We start from the raw sequence: 18,026 nt of genomic DNA on the forward strand, positions 1-18,026 counted from the left end.
GCACAAGCTGTGTGTCCAGAGGCCCTGGGAAGTGACACTGCAAAGTTAGGAAGACGTAAAAGCATGGAGAATCTTGACTTTAATTTGGACCGTGGTAAGCAGGAAGGACCCAGAAAAGGTTTCTGAGCGGGAGAGGGATGTCATAGAATCGCAAGGGGATATCAAAGCCTAGTCAGGCTGAGAAACACGTTCTGGGGTGTCTGGTGTGACAGGCAGAGCACCCACCCTCAGGGGAGCAGGAAAGACCAGACACCTAATCTTGGATTCCTGAGGCTAGGGCCTTGCACCTTGTCTTGAATGGAATGCTCCCTGCTCCTTCCCCTTTCACCCCACTTGACCTCTTGGAGTCTGAGCAGACACCCTCTGTGGGAGGAGGCCTGGCAGCTCTTTGGGCAGGTGAGTCAATAACCTGGGCGTGGCCTCCTGCGGTCCTCTTAGTATGGCTTACCTCAGTTGTGGAGGGAACTCAACATCCTTTGCCACAGGCTTCCTTTCCTGCCGTGCCCGAGGCTCTGGGTGCCCAACCCCCCCCCCCCCCCAGGCTCTCCCTCCCCTCCCACCAGCTTCGTGCATTCTCCCCCCACCTGAGGGGGCCGGGCCAGTGGGCCTTTCTTAAAGCCCAGAACCCACCCACCCTGGGGTTCTACTTCCTTTCCCTGCTGTTGTGAAACTCCCCAGGTCTGTGGGCAGAAGCGCTGGCGACACCAGCACAGAGCAAGTAGCTACAGGCCGAGGGCCCCAGTGCCCACTCCCGCCGCCAGCACTCTGCAAGCCCCGGCCGGGAGGTCTGTTTGCCCGGCTGCTGTGCCAGGCGTCCCTGCTCCCAGCCCCGCCCTCCCAGGCAGCTGCCCAGCGCGGCGAGGTGGGCACGGCCCTGGGGCCCCTGCACAGCCTGATGGTGGGGTCTCCCCCTTGTCAGACACCCTCACTAGCAGCTGGAGAGAACTGCAAATCAGAGCTTCACGGTGTTATCCTTGGGACTTCTAGAGGCCTGGAAAACTTCCTTGGGCAGAAGTTTCAAGACTAGACAGGCCGGAGGAGGGGTTGTTTTGCGGGAACCGAAGAGCAAAGTCTTTCTAAGTTGGTCAGAGTAGATCAGATGCCCGAGTCCCATGCCTGGAAACTTGGGTGTGGGAATGGCTCCAAAGAGGGGCCTTTCAGCATCTCCCAGCTTCCAACACTGGGACTGGCCACACAGTGCCTCTCACCCTTCCTCCCCCAATGTCTCCCTCGAGATCATGCGCAATGAAGGTGGGGGGAGAAGAGACCGGAATGAGCAGCCGCTCTGTGCTAGGCATGCATTCAGTTCTCAAAACAGCCCATCCTTCAAGGCAGGGGTTATCACTGCCACCACTCTGCCACCCCACATACACACGCTTTTCGGAGGCAGGAGCAACAAAGGGACCTTAGAAGAGTTATGATGGAACAAACTTCTTGGTTTGATTAATGAGAGGAAAGCCCAGAGAGTTCACACGGTTTGCCCAGAATCGTATCACTCGTTCCTGAGAACCCGGACTCGCTAATAATGCCTGAGCATCCCACCTCTCAAATCCTTTCTCCTCCTCTGTCATGCACCTGCCTTTTCACCATGGGAAACCCAGTTTTCCATCCGTGGGGTGGACCTGTGGCAGGAAGCACGCCCGCCCTGTGAGCTCCAAGGGTGAGGGGAGCAGCTCCTCCCCTCTTGTGCCGTTAGTACCTGGAGGAAGCTTTCACATCCCTCTTCCTGACCCCCCCCCCCCGCCCCAGTCATCCTGACGGACGAAGAGGTGCAGCGGAAGCGGGAGATGATCCTGAAACGGAAGGAGGAGGAAGCCTTGAAGGACAGTCTGCGGCCCAAGCTCTCGGAGGAACAGCAGCGCATCATCGCCATCCTGCTGGATGCCCATCACAAGACCTACGACCCCACCTATGCCGACTTTACCCAGTTCCGGGTACGCGTGCTCGCCGGCTGGCCGGGAAGGATGAGCTGCGGTGGTGAAGAGCCACAGGGGGAGCCGGGGCTTGGGGAGTGGGCGCGGAGGACCACGGGCATCCATACCGGGGCAGCGGGGACGGGGTGGGGGTGGGGGGGGGCTCCGTCCCTCTGGCACCGGGGAGGCCTCCCCCTCCCGTCAGCCTTCCTCAGAGCCCCTCCTGCCAGAGATCAGGGGCAAGGTGGGAAAGTGGCCCCCAAATGTGAGCCTCTGATCCCCCGTCCTTCCCTTCCAGCCTCCGGTTCGTGGGGATGCATGCGGAGGCGGCCGTCCCTCAAGGCCCTCCTCCAGACACACGCCCAGCCTCTCCGGGGACTCGTCTTCCACCTGCTCAGATCACTACGCGGCCTCGCTCGGTGAGCCCACTGCCACCCCCAGGGAGCCCAGGGAGCCCAGTGTGGGAGGAGGGCCCAGAGCTCCCGCAGCCCATCTGCCCTTGGCTGCGGATGGCAGGGTAGCTGTGTGCCAGTGTCCTCTGAACAACCCCCACCCTGCTTCGTTTTGGGGTTTTTCTTTTTCTTTTTTTCTTAAACAGAAGAAGGCTAACTAGCCCGAGGGCCAGTGCTGGGGGGAGGCCAAGCCGGGGTCTGTCTGCAGAGTCCCTGTTCTTTCCTCCAAACAAGGCTTCTGCCCCTGCCTCCGTCCCTGGGGCTAACCTGGTTCCTTTAAATGGTATTTTGAGCCTGGGCCTCTCGGGGGTTCTGTTTTTGTTTTTTTGTTTTTTTTTTTTTTTCCAGTTTAGTTGAGATATAATTGCCATGTACCGTTATATTCGTTTCAGGAATGCAACCCTGGAGGTGTGGCAAAATGATTACCGCAATAAGTTTAGGTCCTCTCCATCACCTCACAGAGTTACAAAGTTTTCTTTCCCTTGTGGCGAGAGCTTCCAAGATCGACCCTCTTAGCAATTTCCAAATATACGAGACAGTATAGTCCTCAGAGCCTTGGAGGGTGGTACTCCAGGGGAAGAACATGTGGGTCCGAGCATAGCCTCCCCTCCCCTCCCCCCTCCCCCCGCACCCCCCCCCCCCCCCCCCGAGCTCTGTGGGAACCACCAAGGCGCTGGAGGACCTGTCACCTCCAGCACTTGCTTGCTTTTCCTCTTATGGTCCTTTTCTACCTTCTTCCTTATCGTCCTGCCCCTCCCCTCCCCATCCTTCATCCCTCTGCCTCTCACCCAACCCTTCTGCCCTCTGTGTGAGTCCTGCAAAAGGACAGGGATGGGAAAGCCCCTTCCCTCTGGGGAACTAGAACCCTCAGATATGGTGCTTCTGTGCCCAGATCCAAAAGCATTGGGAGGGGTCTCAGTGCAGCTGGACGAGGATAGCCATGGAGCCAGACCATTGTGTCTACCCACCCAGGAGTGACAGGAGGGAGGTGGTGAGGGACTAAAGAAAAGCAGTGGCCATTTCACGGACTGACTGACCCTATGAACCCCTTGTCTTGTAGGGGTTCCTCCCGTGTGTTAATTTTCTCTACCCACTTAGCTGCTCTTGTCACTTAATGGCGTATTTTGCACCAATGAGGATCAGTCTGCATGTTATACATCCAGCTTTGAATAATTCCATACTATTTAGGAGTTTTGATCCCCTCAAAGGTTAATTGATTTGCGGTGCTCACCCCCACCAATGGTATGTTCAGTATAGCATGTGTTTATTTAAAGGGTTGCCTGGCTGGCTTAGTTGGAGGAGTGTGTGACTCTTGATCTTGGGGTCATGAGTTTGAGCCCCATGTTGGCCATAGAGATTACTTAATAAAAAAATTAAATAAATAAATCAATAAATAAATAATTCAAACTAGTTAACGTTTTTAACTTTTTTAAAATATTTACTTCATTTTTGAGAGACAGAGCATGAGCAGGGGAGGGGCAGAGAGAGAGAGAGAAAGACACAGAATCTGAAGCAGGCTCCAGGCTCTGAGCTGTCAGCACAGAGCCCTACATGGGACTCAAACTCACGAATCTCGAGATCATGACCTGAGTTGAAGTCAGATGCTTAACCAGCTGAGCCACCCAGGTGCCCCAAACTAGTTAACATTTTTAAAGCAAACGTAATACATGTTCATTAGAGACATTCAGAAAATATAAACTAAATTATATATATGTATATATATATATATATACACACACAATAAATATATATATATATATTTATATGTAAAATCTTTAAGCCTACTACCCAAGGGTAGTCACCGTTAACACTGTAATATGTCTCTTTCCCATCTTTTTAAAAATTTAAATGCATATTTATATTTACACAGTGGGATTATGCTGGACACAATATACGTAGCTTGCTTTTTTCTCTTAACAGTATATCATATTTTCCTGTTATTCAATATACCTTTATATTATGTTTAAAGCTGATTAGTATTCTGGGGTATGAATATACAATAACATATCTGGTCTAGATTGTGTCCCAGTGTTTCATTAAGATAATCATATGCTTGTAGCTGAAGATTTGCATTTATTCCAGACTTTTTTCCTTATGATGACTTTATGGAAGTGAAATTACTGGTCAAAGGGCATACATAATTGTAGGTTGCAGACGCCTGCTGTCTTCAATAGCTCTCTAGATTACTTGCATGAATTTATGCTTCCTTTAGCACCCCGTGTCACAAGGGTTGCCTAATTCCCTGCACCTTTACAAACACTGGCACCAAACATATTTGTTTCTAGTTTATTGAGGAAAAGTGTAGACGTTCTAAGTTGTAGATCTTGAATCACTAGCAAGGTCTACAACTTAGAACGATCTTTTCCATAAGTTCATTGGTTCCAAATTCATGTTTGATTTGGTCATTAGAAACACATGGTCTGTAACATCGTGGCTCAAGGAAGTCTCATTTCTTGGGGCATCTTTGATCTTTGATTTCACTGCCTTGCTCTGCTTGAAAGTTTTCTTTCAAGTTTCTTTTCAAAGTTTCTAGGATTCCTGGGGAATCCTAGAGGGAAGCCTGGACTGAAGAGTGACCTTGGAGAGAGGCAGTCGCTATGGGATTCCTGGCCAGTGACCTTGGAGAGAGGCAGTCACTATGGGATTCCTGACCAGACCTGCTGCTAGGGCACAGGAGGTCCTCACAGAGCCAAGAAGGAGAGTGTCTGGCTCACGTATCCTCAAGAAGTTCTTTCTCTTTCCTCATCCTTCCTCAGATGTGATGGAGCCGACCAGCTTCTCCAATCTGGATCCGAGGGAAGAAGATTCAGATGACCCTTCTGTGACCCTGGACCTGTCCCAGCTCTCGATGCTGCCCCATCTGGCTGACCTGGTCAGTTACAGCATCCAAAAGGTCATCGGCTTTGCCAAGATGATTCCAGGGTTCAGGTAAGAAGAGTCAGAATCCTAGACTGAGCTAGAAGAAGGCCTGGAGGTCAATCCACTGCTTCCCAGAATAGAGACTCAGACCCTACCCCAGACCTCCTACAGCAGGATCTCTGGGAAGTACAGCCCATCCAGCATCACTCAGCAGGCCAGCACTGGAGAGCTATCCATACTCCCACAGTTTCTGGATGACAGAACAAAAGCCCAGAGAGGGTCGGTGGCCAGCCAGGATCATTTTCTAGTGTTAGAGTCAGTATGTGTCAGAGCCAAGGTCTAGAATTCCAAGTTCACTGCCACGTCCCCTCCAGCTGGCTTGGGTCTAACCCTCATGTTAATCCTTTAAATTAAACTTCCATTAATCTCTCACACCCAATGCTGACACCCAAATGAAGTGATAGAGAGGAGAAAGGGTTGGGCAAGGAGACTTGTGAAGTAATTTCAAATCCCAGAGGGAGACAGTTTTCCTGGCACACGTAACCGGGGCCTCCTTCACCCCAATTTCCATGAAAAGCCCTTTTCCTAACCATACTGAGACCTTTTGCCAAAACAGATAGGTATGAGGAGTTCTACTGGAGTAAAGATCCTCTGTTATGGATTCATTGCTACAAATTTCATTCACTCACCTGTTTTATTGTTTTGGTAATGATGGCACATATATTTAAATGGCCATGCAGTGTTAAATATTCTTAAAATAATAGAGCATTGACACTTTCAGTAGAATGTGGGGAGCTAGTTATATCTATACCGACATACGATTTATATCATTTGGAGCATTGCCATGCAATACGTACACAATGTAGTGGAGAGAAAGAAAGAAATCACTAACGTGCACTATAAACCATCAATTTCGGGAACAATAATTGCAATTGCAGCAGAAGGGGCCTCGGATGCTTTCTAGAGGCCGATGCTCAGATTCATTGCTGGAATTCTGGGAGCCTAGAAAGACCTGACATTGGCCAGCTCTGGATGGAAATTAATGTGACATGCTATTTATTGTTTTGGGAATCTCTCTGCCATGCAAGGGTGCCATCGGCTACTGTCTAAATGACTGCATCACCAGCTAGATGGTGACAGCTCACAGAGCCAAACGCAATTCTGCCCAGTGTGTACCTGCCCTGAGACGGCTAGCTCTATGTTATTTTATGCCTGTCAGCAACTCAGATACCAGGGGCCCTCCTATGCTCTTCCCCTGGGAATGAACGTGACAATTGTAAAGAAGAGAAAAGCATGAAACGCCCTTACTGCAATGAGACACCCTTGAGACGCTCTTACTGCGTTGCACGTTTCGGTTGCCAAAGAATCCAGGGTCACCGTGGCATCCGGCAGGAATGAGCTGCGGAGTGTCACCTGTGAGCTGAGTGGTGCACTGGGCCTGGGATCTACCCTCCAGAGCCTTTCCTTGGAACTGACAACACATTCCACTTCCCGCGAGTTCCAGCTCCCTCCTACACTCTTCAAGATAGTGTTTGCAAACTCTCTCGGTTCCAGAGTCTTGTTTTGTGTAAACAGCTAGAGACAAAAACACTTCAAGGTGCCGATGGATACACGGTAGCACCCGGCTTCCACCCTAGTTCCAGGGAGCTGTGTGTGCAGTGCTCCTCTTTCCTGGGCTGGTGGGGAGCTGGGGGAGAGCGCCCCTGAAGCTCTGTCCAGATGCTCACGTTTGCTGATTCTGAGTGGTGGCTGGGATTGCACACATGCGGAAACTGTCCTAAAAAAAAGCCATCTGTTGAACCAGGTGACCCCAAGGCAGCCCCCTGAAGTAAGCAACCCAAGCCCCCATTTTTCTCCCATGCCCTTGGCCCCCATCCCTTACCCTTGCCACATACACCCTGACACAAATAGCATGACCCGCCGCCCCTTGGTGTCTCTCTCCAAGAATGAGTTGAAGTCTTCCCCGTCCTTCCATATCCAGGCTCATTTCCAGAGTTCCCTAGTCTAGCCCTGCATTCATGGCCACAGTAAGGTATAGAGGAGCAGACACTGAATCAATCCAGCTATTGATCCAAAATCAGTTACATTGATCCTGCACATGCTTGGGTGGGCTTCTCTCTTCAGCCTGACTTAAGAAATCTCAGCACGAGGAGCACGTGGGTGGCCCAGGTGGTTGAGCGTCCGATTCTTGATTTCCACTCAGGTCATGATCTCATGGCATCTGAGTTCAAGCCCCGAGTTGGGCTGTGTGCTGAGATCATGGAGCCCGTTTGGGATTCTCTCGCTCTCTGTCTCTGTCTGGCTCTCCCTCCCCCTCTCAAAATAAATGAACTTAAAAAAATAAAAAGAAATCTCAGAATGGAAGGTGTTCCAGTAAAAACGGAGCTGGCCTTGGCAAGAGCTCTGAGGGTGAGGGGAAAGGACACTGATGTGGATACTCCCAGGCTTTGGTGGGACCCAGGTGGGTCTCCAGCTCTGCTGGTTTCCCAAGAAGTGAGAGAACAGTGGCTGCATCCTGGCTTTGATCCTGTTGCCTGTAGTCAGGGGTGGAGGGTGTGGGGAGGGCAGAATGAGACTTCTGTGTGGGTGAGTGCAGGGGGATGGAGGGGAGAGGCTGAGACTCCAGCGCATACTTGGGACCAGAGTGGGGCGGGACTGAATGAGTGTGTAGGGTGTGAACTGCACGGTGATATGGCCTTGGGCCTGCTCCTGCTTCCCACCTCCCCTCCCTCAACCTCTCAGTCTGCACCCCACAAATCTCCCTCCCTCAGCACTTCAAAAGTAAGGCATGGAGGAAGTGGCATCAGGAGCGGCATCCAAATGGCCGGGAGCCATCTTGGATCTGAGAACCGAGGACCCCCACGTTTCATTGCCAAGAGGTATAAGAGGGACTAGGCCAAACCAACTGGGGCCCAGCCTTCTGGGCAAAAGTGAGGCCTTTGACCTCACTGCCATTTCTATTCCCAGGGGATCCTTCCTGGGTCAAAGGCCTGGGGTCATAGTGCATCCCTCTTCCTATGCCTTCTGTTCTGTATTCCTTGTTCATTTCTGTAACAAATAGCTTTCTTCCTGTGAGGGCTACAAGTTGACTAGGACATAGTTCCTGGCCTCCAGGGTTCAGTGTCTGATGGAAGAGATATACACTGAGACAACTGCTATAAAGAGATAAGAGCCAAGAGAGGCCTGCTGGAGATACTGTGGGAATGCAAGCGGGGAGGGGCCGGGCTCTGCCGGGGTGGGGGGACGAGACAGTGGGTCTCCAGAGCACCTTGCAGATGCCCAGAAGCGGCCAGTTACTGGTGTGAAAACTGACCCGGGTATAAATATGACACAGGTCAGAGAGAGGAGACACAGAGCCTGAGCTGGTGCCTGTCAGCAGGAACGAGATCTCTTGCTGATATCCCCTTTATTTCCACCTGTACCCTGCCCACCACCATCCCCACTTCTGGCCGTGAATTGCACTTAAAAAGTCCCTGGATTTCTGGGCTGTAATTTGAGGTCGTTCTAGGTTTGCTTTCATAGAAGCAGTGTGCCTGGATCACAATTGGCAGGGTGCCACTGAACTCTCTCTGGCAAGGCTCACGTGGGATGTTTGTTCACTTCTGGCCATCCATTTCAAGTGGGCCATTGAACTAAAGGTTTTGTACAAAAAAATATGCCTCATGGAATTACTAAAAATAGCAAAAATTAGAAGCAACAAAAAATGTCCAAAAAATAGGTGGATGGGAGACTGATTACATAAACCGCAGTATGTTGATAAAATACAATCTTATGCAACTCATTATGAACCGGGCTACAGAAATGCTCATGGTGTAGGAAGTGGGACACAGAACTACTATGAACTCAAGCATGTTTTAAAAAGAGATTTCAGGGGCACGTGGGTGGCTCAGTCAGTTAAGCGTCTGACTCTTGATTTCTGCTCGGGTCATGATCTCACGGTTGGTGGGATTGAGCCCTGAGTCGGGATCTGTGCCTGCTTGGGATTCTCTCTCTCACTCTCTTTCTGCCCCTCCCCAGCTCGTGCATGCTATTTCTTTCTCTCTTAAAATATGTAAATAGGGGCGCCTGGGTGTCTCAGTCGGTTAAGCCTCCGACTTCGGCTCAGGTCACGATCTCACGGTCCGTGAGTTCGAGCCCCACATCGGGCTCTTCACTGACAGAGCCTGGAGCCTGCTTCTGATTCTGTGTCTCCCTCTCTCTCTGCCCCTCCCCTGTTCATGCTCTGTCTCTCTCTGTCTCAAAAATAAATAAACGTTAAAAAAAAAAAATTTTTTTTAAATAAAAAAAATATATGTAAATAAAAATTTAAAAAATAAAAATAAAAAGACGTATCTGCATTAAAAAAAAAAAGATAGGAAGGAAATACACCAAAAGGGTCATTGTGGTTATACAGCAATTTTTACTCACGTTGATATTTTTCCTGTATTTTCCAAAGATTTAATAATGAGCATCTTTTATTGTCTAATGAGTTAAAACCAAAATGGGACATTAGTTTATATTTTCAAAATGTGAGTTGAGCATCGAGGGAAAAGTGACAAGGATGGTGAGATGCCTAGACCCCATGTCATTGTGGCTGTCTGTCCTGGAGAAGACACAGGGGCCCCGGGTAACTTTCAATAGTTAAAGGATGCCCCACGCCTAATGGAGAAGTCTGGTGCTGTGTTCCTTGAGAGGACAGAAGTACAATTGATGGATGAGGGTGTCCTCCTGTGGGTGTAGCTCCATAGAAGAAGAAGCCATTAACCCAGGAGCTAACAACCCTATGGCTGTATCCAGAGACCATGAGCTTCCTGACCCCGGAAGGATCCTGCATCTGTTATGAATGCGGAAGAAGGAATTGGAGCGCGTAGCCTCCATGAAGTGCCTTCCAACTCTAGCACTTTGAGACTTCTTTTTCAATGCAGACCCTTTGCGGCCATCCTCACCACCATCTGTCACCTGTTGATGCAGCCCTCTCATCAGTTAACATCTGCTTCCCACCTTTCCACATACCAAAGTGTGGCCATGGAGAGGATGACTGCCCTCCCACAAGATAGCTGGGTGGAAATACACAGTCAGGAAGAGAAAAGGAGGGAAAACTGGAAGCAAGTTGGTTTGCGGGTGCTGCTTTTTCCTTGTCATTGTTCAGGCAAGCCCAGCTCGTGACTCAGAATAGTGGAACCAGTCATTGGCCTCTTGACTCATCAGCACGTAAAGATGTGACCTTCTCATTGTGCTCAGAGTTCAATAATCATTGTGTGAGCAACTCTAAGGTGATTGGGAAGTGGTGCTGGCCCTTAAGTAGCTTGCGGTGAGAGCCACACACAAGCATATGAAGAGAAGGGGTGAGGTGGAAAGAGCAAAGTAGGAGCATAAGCCACAGGCTGTGAAGAAATGGCACTAATACTTCTGAAGGTAACCAGGAGGTGGAGGGCACTGAGGGAGACCTCACTGGGTTCAGAATCAGGACGGTAAGGTGGAGCAGTAAAAGAAATGCGTTCTTGGCTGGAGCTGTCCCATGCCCAAAGGCAAGGTGGTGTGAGAACACACAACATTGAACGTGGAATAGTCTGAAGTTGCTAGAGTGGAGGGTTGGAGTTTGTGAAGGGAGGAGTACTGGAAAGACGGGTTGGAGCCAAGTGATGGCGTATGGGCTTGATCCTGAGGGGGTCGAGAAGCAGTAAGGTTCCTCCGCACACAGGCGACGTCTCCCTGAAGCAGCAATAAGAAACACGGAAGAGAGAGACTTGATTCCAGAGTTCTAATAAGAGGCAACTGAAAAAGATGAGGGAGCTCTGAACCAGAGCAGTCCTGATGGTAGTGGGAAGGAGGTCAAAGGCTCAAGAGATGTCCTGGAGACAGAGTTGGCTGAGCTGTACTTTTGAGAAGGACCAGAGGACATGAGGGGCGTTGAAGATGACCATGGCCACACCTCCTGCAGACGTCCGCATTCACGCTCTAACCCTCACAGCTTCCTCAGGCTCGTCTTCCCTAATAGCTCTGGCTGCTTAGGCCTGGGAGGCACTGGCACGCCCCTGGGTTCTCCTGCCTTAGATGCTGAGCTAATTTACCTTCAGCATTGGTGCACAAACACAGGCTTGAGTTGTTCTCCCTCAAGAGACAGTTTTATCCTTTCCAGTCAGGCCACCAGCTCCTCAATGGGGGACCCAGGGCACATGCGGGTCACCTGGCAGGCACCTGTCAAAACATACACTGATTTGCCTGACTTGAAGTCCCTGACCAGTAACCTGACTCCTCCCTGCCCTCCCTGGCAGAGACCTCACTTCTGAGGACCAGATTGTGCTGCTGAAGTCAAGTGCCATTGAGGTCATCATGTTGCGCTCTAACCAGTCCTTCCTCATGGACGACATGTCCTGGACCTGTGGCAGCCAGGACTATAAGTACCGCATCAGTGATGTGACCAAAGGTACATTCGGGCTCCACCTCCACCCTCTCCAGCGCCCAGACTCTGGCTCCACCCTTCCTGGGGTCATGAGGCCTGATCAGGCACATGGGAGGGCGCTAGACAGCAATGGGGAGACAAGGGTGAGACACAGGCCCCGTCTAGGTTGGGGGCGGGGTGGGGTGGTTTGGGTGTGTGGCTCCTCAGCTCTGCCCACAGCATCTGGCCATCTCTCTCCTAGCCGGACACAGCCTGGAGCTGATTGAGCCCCTCGTCAAGTTCCAGGTGGGGCTGAAGAAGCTGAACTTGCATGAGGAGGAGCATGTCCTGCTCATGGCCATCTGCATTGTCTCCCCAGGTATGGGGCCCAACAGTGGGGAACTTGGTGACCTGGGAAGGGGGAATAGAAGGTACTGAGCCCTCCTGAGGGCCAGCAGGGCAGTCTGGAGGGAGGAGTGAGCAGAAGGAGAGACAGACGAGGAAGCACCCACTTTGCTGGGTTTGCACAGCCCATATGATGTGTGTATATTGAGGGGTCCCTCACTGCCCTGGACCCTGAGACCATAGGTGATTCATAGGTGGAACTCTGAGGAACGAGATAAATGGGTTTTCTCAGGTCACAGACAGGTCTGGATATTCCCAATATGCAGGTTCTGCTCTTGTGTGAATTGGACTGAACTTTGCAGACCTACCTGAGATCCCCTGTGGGGTTGGGTACAAAAACTTGGGGCCTATAGGTGATTCTGCCCAGAAAGCTTGCCTGACTGATTTTGGAGGCAGTGTGCTGTGGCCCTTGAGCTCTTCTGTCTATTGGGTTTGGTGGAGAGAGAGAGGTTGAGGAAGAGGGAGTCATGGTCCTGGGGATGTTATATTGGTGATGAGGCCAGGCTGCCTCAGTCTGGACTATGCTGAGGGAACAAGAAAGTGGCCTCTGATCAGGGATGGGCTGGGGACCCATGGACATGGGTTACCCTCCCCCTGCCCATGGAGCATTCATTGATTTGTTCATTCATTCATTCATTCATACACTCAGCAATGATTTATTGAGCACCTGCTAAGTACCAGGCATTGTGCTGGGCATAGGGATTCAGCAGCCAACAGGACACAGACTTCTTTTCCACAAAGTGTAGGAGGAGACATCAAGCAATTACTATTCAATGACTAATTTTAATGTGATGAAAGTTTTAAAAATAAAGAAGTGATACTATAGCAGGGTATAATAGAAGGAGAGAACTTGATTTAGTCTGGGCCATGGAGGTAGGGGGTCATCAGGAATGGCCTTCTTTTTTTTTTTTTTTTTTTCAACATTTTTTATTTATTTTTGGGACAGAGAGAGACAGAGCATGAATGGGGGAGGGGCAGAGAGAGAGGGAGACACAGAATCGGAAACAGGCTCCAGGCTCCGAGCCATCAGCCCAGAGCCTGACGCGGGGCTCGAACTCACGGACCGCGAGATCGTGACCTGGCTGAAGTCGGACGCTTAACCGACTGCGCCACCCAGGCGCCCCAGGAATGGCCTTCTTGAGGAAGACCTGAAAAATCAGTAAGAGTCAAAGATACAAGAGCTAAGTTCCATGCAGAGGGAACACAAATGTGAGGTCTGGAAGCCAGAGAGCTTGACACATCAGGGTACTGATGGAAAGATGGAGCATAGAGATGGAGGGAGAGAGTTGAGCTGAAGACAGGACCAGGTGGGACCTAGGACTTGATCCTAAATGTAACAGGAAGTGGTTGAGAGGCTTTAGGGAGGATGATGGTGTCACAGGTCAGCAGCCATACAGGGGTGACCTAGGAGGATGCTAAGCTTGGGCATTGGTCTGGACATAGGGGTACTGGAGAGACTGAATATTACAGGACCTGGCTCAGAGCTCCCATGCCTTCTCCCCCTGTCTCCCTGTACTCACAGACCGTCCCGGCGTGCAGGATGCTGCGCTGGTTGAGGCCATCCAGGACCGCCTGTCCAACACATTGCAGACCTACATCCGCTGCCGCCACCCACCCCCTGGCAGCCACCTGCTCTACGCCAAGATGATCCAGAAGCTAGCCGACCTGCGTAGCCTCAATGAGGAGCACTCCAAGCAGTACCGCTGCCTCTCCTTCCAGCCCGAGTGCAGCATGAAGCTCACACCGCTGGTGCTGGAAGTGTTTGGCAACGAGATTTCCTGACCAGGGCGGCTGGCAGGGGCACCCGGGTGGTGCTGCTCCTCTGGGGCCCTGTGCCCTGGCCTGGGGCAGGCTGCTGCCCGGCAGCCCTTCCCACCCCGTCTGGAGTTCAGCCCCTCCTCCCCTACTGCCCCTCTCTCCCCAGCCGCTCCCATCTCCTGCCCAACCTAACACCAGGTCTCCCTTTCCTGCCGACCACAGGCTGCCTCCAAGCCCTTGGGACCTCAGTCGTGAGGAGTTGCTGTTTATTTGACAAAGAAACTCAAATGGGGGCAGAGGGCAGAGGCCGAAGGTGGGGCCTTGCCCAGGGATGCCCCTACCACTCCAAAAGTGACTGCTTGGCCGATGCCAAGGGGACAGTCGGGCAGGAGCAACGCACCCATTCCTCAGGGACAGAGATACCTGTACCTCCCCCCACTCCAGGCCTCCATGTCCAGAGCCTAGTGGGGATCTCCTTCCCCCTGCCCGCCCATGGTACATGACTAGCCACCACCCCCACCACACCCCCATCTCAGCCTACTGCCGGTCTGTGCTGTCTTGTCCCAGGCAGTGTGCCACCGGCGGGGCTCCTCCCTTTGCCTTCCCACCCTGGCCTGTCCAGGAGACTCACTGCCAAGGATGACCAAAAACAAGGTGACAGAGGTCACAACCCCCACCCCTCTCTGTTGGCCAAAGGGCACTTGCCCGACACTTCAATGCCCACCTTCATCTCATTGCTATGGTAACAGTCTCCCTGGAAATCGCTATGGTAAGATGGGCTTTCTCCTCCTGGCAGGGGCCGCTAGCCCAGAGCCCACCTGCTGAGAGGCCCAAGGAGAGAAGAGAGCAGGGCCTAGGAGGTAGGGGACAGGCAAACCCAGCCTCACAAGAGGGTGGTGGGTGGTGGCCACAGCTGTCTAGTCTCCAAGCCCACGGCTCCTTGACCTGGATCTAACAGGTTGGTCGAGCTGAGAGCTTTCCTTCCAACGATCCACGTGGCAAGACTGAGTTGCCCCCAGGTTGCAGAGAAGTGCCTAGCAGCGTCCTCACCCTCGCCCTGCCAGTGCCTTACCTCCCACCCAGGAGAGAGAGAACTGGTGGCCATGGGTGCTGGAGGAGCCTCACCCGAGGATGGTCAAGTGTGATGCAGAGATGGGAGCACCTTCCCAAACACTTCATGGTCTGGAGAAGCAGTGCCCCTCTGCGTGCCAGCAGGCTACCTCTTTTCCACTTGGTAGGGTAGGATGGAAGAGAAGAACCCTCAGACAGACCCCGACGGCCCAGGCCATGCTCTCCCCCCGCCCATCTGGGCATAGTTCCCAGACTGCCATCCCCCAGAGACCCAGGAGCTAGTGCTCCAACACCTCGTTGTGGGAGGAGGGAGAGCGGGCTGGCTGCTGGGGACTAGGCAGAGGGAGGACTAGGGGTGGAGTCACGTGGGGCTGGTTCCCTTCTTATTCTCACTCCACCACCACCCCCAAATCTGGAAGGGGTTGGGGGGGGGACCTAACTTCCGACTCCATTTTCCCTTCCAGAGCTAGCCCAGCCCAGGAGGTGGGAGCTCTTGTTCTGTTTACTCTGGGGTGGGGTCCCCGGGTACATGAGTCATAGGTGTGTGGGACCACTGCAGACAGGGCTCTTCTGGGAGTCAGAGAGGGTCCCTCGGATCGCTGCTTGAGTTTGGGGAGCACAGCCGCATTCAAGATCTCAATGGTGGGGGGGTGGGTAGTCCCTGTCAGTCGATGCTGCCTCCACCCTCCTCTGTTCTCCCAAAGCCCCGGGAGCAATCAGACTCACACTGTGAGCACCATCCGTGTCCACCGGGCCGAGTGTTTCTTCCAGTGGGGAAGCATCTGAAAGCCACGTTTCTTACCGCACAATACCATCTGCATGGCCAAGTCTGACATTCATCAGCCGTGAGTCGTTTCCAGAATCAGACTCCGTTTTGTACTACATTCGAATGTAGCAGGTAGTAGACACCACTGATGAGGAGATATTTCTGGAAGAAACACTTACTCTGTAAAAATTCCATATGCCAGTTATTGGTATTGTCCTTGCTGTTCTTTTACAAATTAGGGCGAGAGCCTGGTTGGATTCTGCAGAAGACTTTGGTCTCACTGGCTAGTTGGTGGGAAAAAAGGTTTAAAAATCGCTACACTAGTTCAACTCCCTTGCTAAGGAAAACGGACGTTTAGAAGGAAGTGTGGCTGGCCAAACTCAGACAGTTAGTTAGGAGGGGTCCAGAGCTGGCCTGGACTGTGAACCCCCAGACCAGTGCTCTGTTCACAAACCACGCTCAAGCTCGGGCCCCTGAAGGCTAACCTGGTCCCTTAGGGGAAGGTCTGGATTTTAGACAGCAAACCTAGATCCTGGGCCCCTGCCTTCCTTCCTTGAGTTGTCACCCTCCTGACCCATCAGGAGGAGGAGGAGGAGGGACACCTCAGCCTGTGTCTCAATGTGAATCAGACCCCCCCCCCACCCCTAATGTGGCCCTGGCCGAACGGGGTCTCTGCCTCAGCTCTGTATCATGCTGTTGCCTTATCAATAAAATGCATTTGTGTTTGTAATGTCTCTACTTTCCCAGTTCCCCCTCTCCCCCTGCCTTCTCCAGGGCACCCGACCGGCCACCCTGGGAACACCAGCTGCTCAGCTCTGGGGCCCACAGCACCAGCTCACTACCAAAGGGAAGTCTAGGAGTAGGGGAGGAAAAGACTGGAGGAAAAGTGAGGTTTCACAGGACTGAATTGGGAGAAAATATTATCACCTATTGTTTTAGAATATGAGAATGAAGGCAGACATTTCTTTTTTTTTTTTTTTTTAATTTTTTTTTTTTCAACGTTTTTTATTTGTTTTTGGGACAGAGAGAGACAGAGCATGAACGGGGGAGGGGCAGAAAGAGAGGGAGACACAGAATCGGAAACAGGCTCCAGGCTCCGAGCCATCAGCCCAGAGCCTGACGCGGGGCTCGAACTCACAGACCGCGAGATCGTGACCTGGCTGAAGTCGGACGCTTTAACCGACTGCGCCACCCAGGCGCCCCTGAAGGCAGACATTTCTAAGTCTAAAACCTTTAACGTATATTATTGGAAATGCTGGTAAGTGTGCACCAGAATGCCAAAGACAAGATCCTGGGACATGGGAAAGTCCTGCTGGCTAACGAGAAGCAAGTTGGAGAATCCAGGGGAGGCCAACAGAGAAGCTTGGAATGTAAGACAGATCTGGTGCAAGGAATAAAGGAGCAAAAGAAGACTTTAACGAGTGTCTCTTGAGTGATTTCCAAGACAGTAACCATTTGCCAGAAATTTGTCAAATAAACCAATGAAGAGCGCTTTGCTTATGGGAACGCAATTGGCTTATACTTCACATACCACTTACTTTATGGCAAGAACCACTGTAAATAAATGCCTTATGCAAACCAACTTGCTTTATCCTTCCACAGACCCTGGAGGAGGTGGGTTACTGCGACCCCCATCTGACAGAGGGGGTAACTGCCCAAATCCACACTGATGTAAGTGACAGAGATGGGATCTGAACCCTTGGCAGCTGGCTCCAGAAGTCATTAACTAACTGCTGCCCTATTCTGCTTCCCACTGAGTAGAGGAGCCTGACAAATGACAGACAGTCTTGCCAGCTCTCTACTAGAGAGGATGTAAGGGAGGTTCCCACTCCCCAAGTAGGTCCTGACAAGGGGAAATGGGCGGCGGTGGGTCAAACAGCGCTCCGCTCGCAGAGAGCACGTGGTCGCGTGCGTTGGGTCTGAACAAGTGTGGCACTAACCTGAGAGCCTCAAGAGTGAAAACCACTGTTGACAAAAATGTGCCTCGCGTTCGACATGCGGTGCCGGTGACTTGGGGAATTGCAAATGAGTCCTGTGCCTACACAGGACTTCCAGGAGACCTGGAGGAGCCCATGCACCCCGCTCCACTCCCCAAGGAAGTGAGGTTTATGATACAGGCAGCACCCCCCAAACACAGCAAGCAAAAATAACCGACCAAAGACACAGCGCTGTGATCTGTGAGTGGGGAAATTGTGCTCAATCCGTGTGTTTATTTCAGGATAAGTCTGCTAGTCTGGGGACCTGTAGATGTGATTTACTTTAATTTTTCAGAAGTATCTGACAAGACGTCAAGTGAAAGGCTAAAGTGCGTCGCCATGAGATGGGATAGTAGGAGAAGAATTAGGGATCGAGCTTGAAGGCTGTTTTGTCATGAAAGACGAACGGGCTTAGAGAAGGAAATCGCCAGCTACATACAAGGGCGTCCTCTGGCTGGAGAAGTG

At 51.8% G+C, this 18,026-nt stretch overlaps 1 protein-coding gene across 4 annotated transcripts in view; it reads left to right on the forward strand.

Annotated features, from left to right (window-relative positions):
* The window catches only part of VDR (vitamin D receptor), a 57,887-nt gene extending 41,577 nt beyond the window's left edge, over positions 1-16,310 (forward strand). For all 4 annotated transcript variants that reach the window (XM_019419153.2, XM_019419155.2, XM_019419154.2 and 1 more), the window contains exons 4-9: positions 1,750-1,934; positions 2,212-2,332; positions 5,122-5,293; positions 11,479-11,630; positions 11,848-11,964; positions 13,513-16,310. In XM_019419153.2, the coding sequence (XP_019274698.1) occupies positions 1,750-1,934; positions 2,212-2,332; positions 5,122-5,293; positions 11,479-11,630; positions 11,848-11,964; positions 13,513-13,772 (1,007 nt within the window). In that variant the 3' untranslated portion in view covers positions 13,773-16,310. The remainder of the gene's footprint in view (positions 1-1,749; positions 1,935-2,211; positions 2,333-5,121; positions 5,294-11,478; positions 11,631-11,847; positions 11,965-13,512) is intronic.
* Positions 16,311-18,026: the final 1,716 nt, after the last annotated feature.

This window comes from Panthera pardus, unplaced genomic scaffold (genome assembly GCF_024362965.1).
Source record: "Panthera pardus isolate Hobbes unplaced genomic scaffold, ASM2436296v1 HiC_scaffold_6, whole genome shotgun sequence".
Lineage (NCBI taxonomy): Eukaryota > Metazoa > Chordata > Mammalia > Carnivora > Felidae > Panthera > Panthera pardus.